An 11,514-nucleotide genomic window follows, 5' to 3' on the forward strand; every position below is an offset into this window, starting at 1 on the left:
CAAAGAAAAAAGACATTGTGCAACATAGAAGTAAAAAAAGTCAATGTCTTTAAAAAATTTTGATATTTAAATTTTATTTTTTTTATTACTATTTTTTCTTTCTTTTGTATGTTGCAAAATATGACCTACTGAATAAATGTTAAGTATAAATATTATTACATAGTTAAAAATACCTTATGATTTAAAAATTTAAAGGCTTTCTAAGATTTATTATACAAAATAATTTGTTACTCTTTATTGAATTGATTCTCGTTTTAAATACAAAAAATATGTTATTTTTTTTATATTAATTTGTCCTACACAAATAAATTCTACAAGTTTAAAATTAAAATTAAAATTTCTTATTTTAATCTTTACCATAAATGATTTATCGCTTGATTAATAATCATAAATATATCTTCTCCTTTTTAAATAATATGAATTTTTTATACCTTTTTTTATATAATCTTTTAGATAAAATGGCAGAAATAAATAGTTTAGGATGGGTCGATTATCTGGTTATAGCATTGATGTTGTGCATAAGTATTGGAATTGGTATTTATCATCGATTTAATGGAAAACATCAAAAAACTGTGGAGGTAATTATTATTAGTATTGCTAAATCTCTCTCTCTCTCTCTCTCTCTCTCTCTCTCTCTCTCTCTCTCTCTCTTTTCTTGCAAAAGAAAATTAAAATAGGACTTTTTTCTGTATCGCTTTTTAATAAAAGCTAATGTTTTACAGGAATACTTTGTTGCAAATCGATCAATGAGCGTTGTACCAGTTGCTATCGCTTTGGTGGCTACCTTCTTGTCTGGTTCTGGCTTGCTCGGATTATCCGCTGAGATTTATATATATGGAACGCAAATTGTTGCAATCAATCTATCATTTCTGTTAGCCACTGCGGCTACATGTTATGGATTCCTACCAGTATTCTACAAGCTACAGGCAACAAGCGCGTATGAAGTGAGTCTAACGAAATTAAATTAACCGGCAGGAAATTTTTGATGTATATTAAAAGAAACTTCTCTTTTTTTAGTATTTAGAAAGGCGTTTCGGAATGAAAACTAGGATGGTGGCTAGTTTTGTTTATTGGCTTCAACAGCTTTTTCATTCAGGTGTGGTACTTTATGGTCCTTCTTTAGCCTTGGAGACAACCACAGGAATTTCCAAAACTATCAGTATTATTGCTGTTGGCCTTGTATGTGCATTTTATTCGAGTATAGGTGGTATTAAGACTGTGATATTGACCGATGTGTTTCAAAGTTTGCTTATATTTACCGCCGTGCTCTTAATTATTGGCATAGCTGCGAATGATGTTGGAGGATTGGGACAGATTTGGGAGATCGCGAGGCAAGGGCAACGGCTAGAATTTGATAGGTATATTTGATATTGTATCTACTTTTCTATGTTAGTTGCATGCGCTCGATGAATTATGTACACGTAACATCTAATTGATATTTTTATTTTTGTTCATTGTTATTTTAGTATCGACTTGGATCCAACAGTAAGACATACCTGGTGGTCTCTTTTGCTGGGTGGTTTATGTACATATTTGATACTTGTTGGGGTGAATCAAGCACAAGTACAGCGTATGCTAACTGTAAAGTAAGTGTTATATTTTGTATAAGTATAATTTTGGATAAAATTAGAAATTATCAAATATTAACTATATCAGTCGAAGCCTGGATTCTGAGCGCTTTAAATAATTTCATGTGAATTTGTATACCACAATTATAATTTTTTAAATTGCGAGCCGAATTGATTTCCCGAATTTCTAGAAACGCAACTGAAATATTATAGCAATATTACAAATTAAATTGACGAGCAGTTTATTATTAATAATTCGGTGTTTAATTGATATCATTTTAAAAAGATCTTAATGTACTAAAAATAAATTCATAGAGATCCTGGTTCGACTTTCGACCGAGGTAATATTTTCCCCAATAAATATATTTATTCATTTTCAATACTTTAAACTATAATATATCCAGTTTTAACCGGAATCGACATTATTTCTTAATTATTTGTGTTCACATTACACAGTTCTAATAAATCGTTTATTATTAGTCAAATATGTTAAAATATTTGTAATATTATATTTTACTTAGATGACAAATCAATCATATAATTTTAGCTTTTTGTGTTCATATTATTAAATTACTTTCTTTTTTAATATCAATTATATGTTTATTAATCAAATTGATTTAAAGATTGATTTAAAATTAAAGAAAACGTTAAATAAATTTTGTTTCAGAAATATGCAGGCTTCGCGAAGAGCCATGTGGTTGTCTCTGCCTATTCTGATACTTCTCTGGGTCACGATTTGTTTCTCAGGATTAGCGATATATAGTAAATATTACAATTGCGATCCACTCCTCGAGAAAAGAATTACTTCATCTAATATGCTTATGCCATTATACGTTATGGAAACAATGTCCAACATACCTGGCTTACCAGGCCTCTTCGTTGCAGGTAATACCTTTATCGAGAATTGAATATGGCTCCTATGACAGAAATTATATGTAATAAATTAGGGAAATAAAAATATATGGAAATATCTATGTCTGAAATATAATTTAACGCTTAATTAAGACAATTTTAAAATAAATTTGAGGCATATGTGCTTACTAATCATGGGTTCTTTCTTTTATACAATGTAATCAAAATTACAATAATATGCAATATTTCAATAGTATGCAATATTACAAACATTGCAACAATATTATAATTTTAATATTTTGTAAGAAATATATTGCAGCAATAGTGAAATTTTATAATTGTACTGCAATATATTGTAATTTTAATATTTTATAAAAAATATTGCAATATATTATTGTCCATATTCCGTGCTGTAGGTATTATAACATGTCCAAAAATTAATAAAAACTAGTCCAAAGAATAGTTAGTATGTGAATAAAAAAAAATAAATAAATTTACATAGAGTAAAAGTTAAATAATGTGAATAATCGAAGTAATATAGAAAATCATACGTCTACACCCTACATTATTATAAGTCACAAGTTAAAATTGAAAATATTCATAGTATGACGATTTTGACGCATGTCAGATACTGACTGTCAGCGTCTATCGTGCATCATATTATATATATTTTTCATCATAACTTTTTGACTCATTTTTTCACAATGACTTTTGTATCTATGTATGACTTTTTTATCTACAGTATGATACTTTTTTATCTACGTATGACTTTTTTATTTACTTAGATTATTTTTTATTACTTAATTTTTACTTAATTTTATCTAAATTATCCTTGGAAGATGATGTTTATTTTCTAAAAAGATATTTATTTATTTTCTTTTTCACACTGACATATTTTTTGGACTAATTTTTGGACATGCGTATTAACTTCGTGCGCGAGCGATATAACTTTATAGCATATTCAGAGCTTTTATGCGGTTCCGAGATCTGAAAATTAAAAAATGTAGCCAAAACTGCATATAATTGATTTGGAAACTTTAATAATACTAATTTGTAATTGAAATCTTATCATATTAAAATGTAATTGAAATCTTATCATATTAAATTTTGTTTTGATATTTGCATATCAATTTTCGCGCTAATAGTTATAGGTTTTTAACTTATTTTATTATTGATTAATCTTGATTTGTTTATGAGTTTTTAGGTATTTTTAGCGCAAGTCTCAGTACAGTTTCTGCGGCATTAAATTCTCTGGCGGCAGTAACGTTGGAGGATTATCTGAAACCCTTATATAAAAAATACAGTGGGCATGAATTGTCTCCTACAAAGTCAACCTCCATCGTTAAAGTACTCGTTTTTGTGATTGGTATTATTTCTATTGTATTGGCATTTTTATCGCAATTTGTGGGTGGTCTCGCTCAGGTAACATTACTGTATTTATAAATGTAAAACCGATGAAGAGAAAGTAAATATTTTTGGGTCTCCTAGGCTACAATTACTATCGTGGGAATTGTTGGCAGTCCGTTGTTAGGTATTTTTACTCTTGGCATGGCCACGGAATCAGCGACGGAAGGTGGTGTGATAATTGGTGCTCTCACGTCATTTTCATTTCTATGCTGGATTGCCTTTGGTCATCCACGTCCTGTACCACTTAAATTGCCAACTACTATCGAAGGCTGTGATAAGAATAGTACAAATATAACGATGTCCATTGTGCAGAACATGAATTTTTCCAAGTAAGTGACTCATTAAAATAAATATATACGAAAGGAATGGTTTTGCTGAAAAATATAGAAATAGAGACAAATGCAAATATATATTAGATCATTAAAATAATTTTACGCTCGAATGTCGATATTTTTTTGCGACATTATTATCTTGCTCTAGAGTCTTCTACAGAATTTTAATGATCCAATATAATTGTTTAATAAGCAAACTGCTTATTAACTACTTAGTACGACAACACACTGGCACTATATTTGCTAAGATATTTAATAAGCAAGAAAATAAAATTTAATTGATCCATACCGGTCAATTAAATAATTACATGAAAATTTATATAAAACTGAACATTTGTATCTCTTGAATTGCGCGCCGAACTGATTTTCCGGACTTACTGTTAGAAACGCAATCGAATTACAATAATAATCATACATTTAATTGACAAGCAATTTATTAATTTGATGCTCAATGGCATCATTTTGAAGAGATCTTAATGTACTGAAAATCTTTAAATAAATTTATTGTGAAAAATATTATTTCGGCCGAGATTCAAACCTGGATTTCTAGCATTCCATGCGAGCATTCTAAAACTTTAGACCACTGTGGCTTTATTGTTAGTAGTATTCTTCGCAATAATCGATATATGAGAACACACACATTTTTCAGACAGTTTGTAAACAATAATGAACGATTTATTAGGACCGTATAATGTTAATGCACAATAAGCAATAAATGAAGCTTATATCGGTCAAAGCTGGATCTTAAAAATCTCTTTAAAATGAAGCATTAAATTATTAAATTACTTACGATCGGTGCAGGTTTTATTTCTTCCTTGTTATGTATTCACATTATACGGTCCTAATAAATCGTTTATTATTGCTAAGATATTGGAATAGATTCAGTACTGTCTACATCCATATTAAATTCATGTCTCGCTTGTATAAATTAATGGCAAAAAGCAAGTAGAATCATTTCGCAAACACTTAAATGAAATCCATTATTTAAATGTTTACGAAACGATAGATTTTGTTCAACATTTCATACAAAAATAATGTTTAATACGATAAGATTTTAATTATATGTTTTGGCAACATTATTAAGTCATGAGTTGAGACCTCTGAAACGCATATTAAGTGTAATTCCATAAATAATTTAATACTATATTCTCTGTTTCTGGTGACATTCTATTTACAGTAGCAAACACTTTCCAAATATGTTCTCAACAAATTTTGCCAAGGTATTTTCAAATCTGTATTTCGTCTAATTTTTATATTTATAATATACTTCAGCATAACCATTCTATATATATGTATGCTCATATAAGATTGTCTAATGGATTATTCTTTTTAGGAACAATAGCGACAGCTCGTACTTCTATTTGTATCGCATTTCATATATGTGGTATTCCTTTCTCGGATTCTTAATAACGTTCTTAGTTGGACTACTCATTAGCAATCTGTCTCGTTTATTCATTCAGAATCAAAACAGCGAATTAGATACTAATTTATTCTTTCCTGTGATAGCGCGACGTATACGTTGTAGGCGATGTAATATAGAAAATGAAGAAAATTTTCCATTAGATAAAACATGTTCTTTCAGCGATGTAATCAACGAAAAAGACGATGCTGTCCATAAAATTTGTACAAAATTCTAATAGTTTGATTGTAATCTTAAATAGGTGTTTGACACATTTTTCATAGATTTTCGTAGACATTAGACTTCCGTACATACAATCAAAAAAAAGAATGATTCTGAAATCAATACATTTGTTCACCTATTTTGCTGGTCCTTGAATTTCAAATTGAATTGTATGTCAAATAATGTTATATGATAGGACATTAATCTTAGAAAAAATGTAAGTTGAGCATAGTTTCGGAAATTGCTACAGTCAATTAAAAATGCTATGTCACATTTAATCATCTAATTTGCTGCACCAATCAATCTTTTTTTTCAGTGTAGATTTTCAGTACTGGTAATGTATATTAGAATACGAATTATAATACTGATGAATGAGGTATAAAACGGCCGACTAGAAGCACATTTTGATTATCAAGGATGTCGAAACATTGGAAACCCACCCACAATTGGAAAGTATTTCGAATTAGCATCTTAAATTCTTAAAATTCTTAAGATTTTATTTTAAATGATCTTGAAATTAATTGAAATAAAAATGATCTATAAATATCAGACGTTTTAATAATGTATTACGTTTTTTAAAAGTACTGTTTAAAACATTTTAAAACATTTTAAATATGTTTAAAACATGTTTTGAATATATTTAAAACGTATTTTTTTAAATATGTTTAAAACATTAAAAACATATTTTCAACAAAAAAACAATGTTTTGTTCTTTAAAAAAAAAACAATGCTTTTTACCAACTCTGGTTTTAACCTTGTGCAATTATATGCATCAAAAAAATGATCTTGCAGCGAAACATTAGCTAAAATAGATAAATTTTTAGGAAATATTGCGATATCGGATATGTATTGCATCTAATCATATAGATAATAGAGATAGAATTTAAATTTGTGCTATAAATTCTATGCATATGATATATAATTTTCTATCAGATACAAAAAACAGTGATAATTCCAGCTAGAGTAGCAAAATATTTTTTTTGCATGTAAAAAAAAAATGAAGTACTGCATAAAACATGTTTATTTTTCAAAAACTAATATTAAACATTTCTTAAAAGTGGCTTAAAAGTGGATTAAACACGTAATATACATATCGGAATACATCATTGCATTTTTATAATTTTAATAATTTTAATAATTTTTTATTAATATCTTTTTTGATATGTATATTTCTGTTATTGATACGTATATTTCTGTTATTGAAATATAAATGAAAATTAATGAGTCATAAAATATGATAATTTTAGACGTCAATCTTTTATGTAACAATTCTTCTTCATCTAAAATATTTATTCTTCCAGTCGAATTCGTGTGAGAAATCAAGTCTATGCATAATAATAACTGAATGTTGTAACGTGTTCCAATTGATGTGGTTTCTATGTTCTTTAATGCGTGCTTTTAAGATTCTACTTGTTTGTCCCACGTATGACGCATAATCATCTGTTCAAAAGAAGCTCTCCATTCTGTCTTATTCAAATGTCGTATATAGAATAAATTGCAAGAATTGCAATGCGTGGAACAAATAGGTAGAATCTTAAAAACATTAAAGAACAAAAACCACATTAAATGAAACACGACGATATTCAGTTATTAGCATATAGACTTGATTTCTTATTTTCATAAAGAAACAAATTAATGGCTTAAACATTAAAAATGACACGGAATCTCTCGACGCGATATATTCTGATTTATTTACAAGGATTTAATGCTTCTCTCTCCTTATCGTATTTGTCAACATATTATATATTCTTTAGTTTTTGATTGCGTCGATCATATGAAAGGGAAAAATAAAACTAACATTTTCTCTAAGCGACTTTGCGTTTATCATGTAAGTTTAATAACTTATCAGTTATTATATTATTATATATGTCTGTTTAATTCGATTTTAATAATTTGTCATAGTTAAGTTGATAATTATAATGAAAATATGCTTGAACATCATAATTCCTTACGTCTACATCGCAGTCACATGTCGTTGCATAATTTAGTTTTTTAATTTCAATTTTAATTGTATGACCACTCAAAAATTTTTTAATTGTATTTTAATAATTGTTTTGCAATATTGATAAGGATCCGCATATTGAGTAGAATCGAAATGTCTATTGTATATTATACTATATTATTACATTGACTGAATAATCATTACACGCGTACATCCAGTGGTTCTCACAGGCATTTATCTTTCTTTGATTTAATCTCAAGTTGGGACAAAAATTATTATCGACTAAGGATAATTGTTTTCATTTTAAGTATAGCGATTTGTTTACAATCTGGCCGGATAGTTCGACCGGATAATAAAAATTGTGCCAGATGGACTGGATTGTAAAAAAGTAGCCAGATAGATCGGATAGTAAATAATTGCTGGATATTCATTGCATCCCCATTATTCTTATCGTAGAGACTAATATGAATATTATGATCAAAGTATAAATGATAATGATAATTGATATATAACAACATTAATTAGATATGTGTGATACTGAATAATTGAATAAAATAAAAAACAAATCTGTTTTAAACAAATTTATTTTGATAACAAGTTAGTAATTTTTATTATTTAGTAACAGATAAACAGAAATAGTATCTTAATGAAATTCTTATTATACATTTTTATTATTTTTCAATAAAATTAATTTCGTATTGTTATGTTGTGCTAAGACTAAATTACAATATAATCATATCATCATAAATGTGCATTTTAAAATATTTTTGTTATAAATGAATATATATAATTCGAACAATGAATGCCGATATACCATTGCATTTAGCAACCTGTAGTCTATATTTGACCTAAATTTTATCTAAATATGATAAAAATAAATTGTTTACAACATTGCGATCTTCGTGTTTAAAAAAAACGAATTTGTAAAATGATTGTAGTTTGTATTTTGCATTTCAGTATTAATAATAAAAGATTGAAAATATTTTATATTTTATATTTGAAATACTAAGATTGATAATCAATCTTACTATTTAAATAAAAAATAAGGTAGAGCGGGAGGTTAGTGATATGATACTTTTTCTTTATTATTATAAATTTCATTATTATAAATCTTCACACAATTATGATAGACTAATGGTAAATAGATAGACTAATGGTAATTAAATGTTTTAAAATATTGCATGTTTATTTAGCTCAATTATTAAATACTTACAAATCTTTAATATATCTCGTAAATAAGAAAAAAATTACGTTATTTATAATGCAAAATGAATCAATGCCTTATCTATGAAACATCCTCGAAGGATAAGTCGAGCTATGAAGATGATCGTTTAATGAGATTATATATTATTAAAAATGAAAATATTACGTGTAAATTAATTAAATTTTTATTATTTTCATCGTAAGTTAGTATCCACAAAGGATTAGCGTAACTCCCCCCCCCCCTCTTCCTCCCGATTTTCATAGTTCAAACATTCAAACATGCTTTGAGCAGTTGTGCTAAGGCTGAAGGGGAAAAAACTTATGTATTACCTCTACAATTTTTTTAGCGAATGCTTCTAATGCACCATTAGCTATATAGTTGGTGTAAAGCTGCTTGTCGAGGTTGTCCTAACTATGGGTACGACAGAAAATTCAAACTTACTGCAAAGTTGAAATATATGTAGAAATGATTAATTGCATTATTTGTGAGTTTAATCATAAGTGTACATCATAAAAAAAATGATTTAAATCAATTTTATTGTGTTCTTAATATCAGAAAAAAATTGACTTCGTGCGCTTCGTACATTGGTGCCAAATAGATCATTTTGCATAAAGTAGTGAGTTCTCTTTAATAAAAAAATATATATAAATATTTTTTTAATTATTCATGTTTTTGTATTTTTCGTCAGAAATCATATTAAGAACAAAGTCTCGAGTGAGAAAGGCGAAAGAAATAAAATAAAAATGAAGTAGTAGACGAAGAAGTAGAGTAAAATAATATAATAAACTCATTTTCATTTCACAAAAAAAACTTTTATAACAAATCGCAAAAACGCTTTTAGTTTCTTAAAGTTCAACTCATTGCTGTTGATTCATCACTAATAAAATCTTTTTTCTTTTAAAAAAAGATGAGATTTTGAAAAAATTCGTTTTTTCATGTTTTTTCTCAATCACTTATTGCAAAATATCTTTTGCGCTACGACTATTTTAGACTTTCTAACTCAAAAATTCTTTTTTTCACTCTTCAAACGATAGATTAAAAAAATTAATTAAAATCAATGCATTACAATCTGAGATACAAACAAAAGAAAATACTGGGTAAATATCCAGATGTGGGTAGATAGGACTTTTTTGAAATGTGGATATTGAAAGTTAAGAATAATAATTTCTAATATTCTTTCTTTTTAAATGCTTTAATTAACGAAATTAGAAAAATTAAAATCTTTGCTTTGTATAATAATAATTAAACGTAAAATATATGTTTAATCGTTAACATAGAATAAAAATCTATGTATATATTGGGAGTACAAATAAGTTTCTGCCGTTTGCAAAAGACGGCGCCACTAATAAACTATAATTAAAATTGTTTGATGTAAAACGACATATCGTAAGATTGAACATCCGGCAACACTATAACCTTGAAATATTAGCGATTTTGTATCAGCATCATATATTTTTTTTTTGTACGAAAATGTCGAGTTTTGAACCGAATAAGCATCATTTCGGCATCGGGAACTTTTGATTTACTTCTTTAATTTGAAGAAATCTGCAGCTGAGACTCATAGATTGCTTGTAGAAGCATATGGTGCCTTAAATGAGAAAAGTTGTCGTGAGTGGTTTCAAAAGTTTAAGAACGGTGAATTTGACGTCGAAGACAAAGAACGTAGCGAAAGACCGAAAGTGTACGAAGATGCGGAATTGGAAGCATTATTGGATGAAGATTCGTGCCAAAAAGAATTTGCACTTACATTAGGAATGACTCAACAAACAATTTCATATCGTTTGAAATCATTGGGAATGATTCAAAAGCAAGGAAATTGGGTTCCATGAACTGAAGCCGAGAAACATTGAACGCCGATTTTTCACATGTGAAATGCTGCCAGGCATAAACGAAAGGGTTTTTTGTATCGTATAGTCACTGATGATGAAAAATGGATCCACTACGATAACCCAAAGAAGAGGAAATCATGGGGACCACCTGGCCATGCTTCTACATCGATAGCCAAGCCGAATATTCATAGAAAAAAACTCATGTTGTGTATTTGGTAGGAGTCATTCAGCTTGGTGTCATGTATTATAAGTTGCTCAAATCGAACGAGATCATTACTGGGGCTCTCTACCGAACACAATTGATGAGATTGAGCCGAGCACTCAAGGAAAAACGCGCCCACTACTAGGCATGACAAAATTATTCTCCTGCATGATAATGCTCGACCACATGTTGCGGCGCCGGTCAAAACCTACTTAGAAACATTCAAATAGGAAGTTCTATCCCACCCGCCGTATTCTCCAGACATTGCTCCTTCCGACTACCACTTGTTGTCCGATCGATGACGCATGGCCTGAGCAGCACTTCATATCATATGAAGATATCAAATATTATATCAAAAATTGTATCAATCATTGGATAGCCTCAGAAGATGAAGCGTTCTTCCGACGCGGTATCCACATGCTAAAAGATGGGAAAAAGTAGTGGCTAGCGATGGCCATTACTTTGAATAAAACATTATGTACCGTTTTTTTACAATAAATGCTTAATTTTTGATAAAAAACGGCGGAAACTTATTTGTACTCCCATATATATATATA

At 28.5% G+C, this 11,514-nt stretch overlaps 1 protein-coding gene across 1 annotated transcript; it reads left to right on the forward strand.

The window, feature by feature from the left end:
- The first annotated feature begins 458 nt into the window (after positions 1 to 458).
- LOC108693604 (putative sodium-dependent multivitamin transporter) lies at positions 459 to 5,796 on the forward strand. The gene is made up of 8 exons (XM_018202639.1): positions 459 to 578; positions 723 to 944; positions 1,018 to 1,358; positions 1,467 to 1,586; positions 2,236 to 2,453; positions 3,625 to 3,842; positions 3,909 to 4,156; positions 5,493 to 5,796. The coding sequence occupies exons 1-8, from the start codon at positions 459 to 461 to the stop codon at positions 5,794 to 5,796; spliced, it is 1,791 nt and encodes a 596-aa protein (XP_018058128.1).
- The last annotated feature ends 5,718 nt before the right edge of the window (positions 5,797 to 11,514 follow it).

Source organism: Atta colombica, unplaced genomic scaffold (assembly GCF_001594045.1).
Source record: "Atta colombica isolate Treedump-2 unplaced genomic scaffold, Acol1.0 scaffold96, whole genome shotgun sequence".
NCBI classification, from domain to species: Eukaryota; Metazoa; Arthropoda; class Insecta; order Hymenoptera; family Formicidae; genus Atta; species Atta colombica.

What these genes read in the sequence shown, in the direction of transcription:
- LOC108693604 (XM_018202639.1), top strand. Translation starts at nt 459, where the DNA reads ATGGCAGAAATAAATAGTTTAGGATGGGTCGATTATCTGGTTATAGCA. An exon ending in CAACGGCTAGAATTTGATAG is followed by an intron (nt 1,359 to 1,466) that starts GTATATTTGATA and finishes TTGTTATTTTAG; the next exon opens with TATCGACTTGGATCCAACAG. An exon ending in ACCAGGCCTCTTCGTTGCAG is followed by an intron (nt 2,454 to 3,624) that starts GTAATACCTTTA and finishes ATGAGTTTTTAG; the next exon opens with GTATTTTTAGCGCAAGTCTC.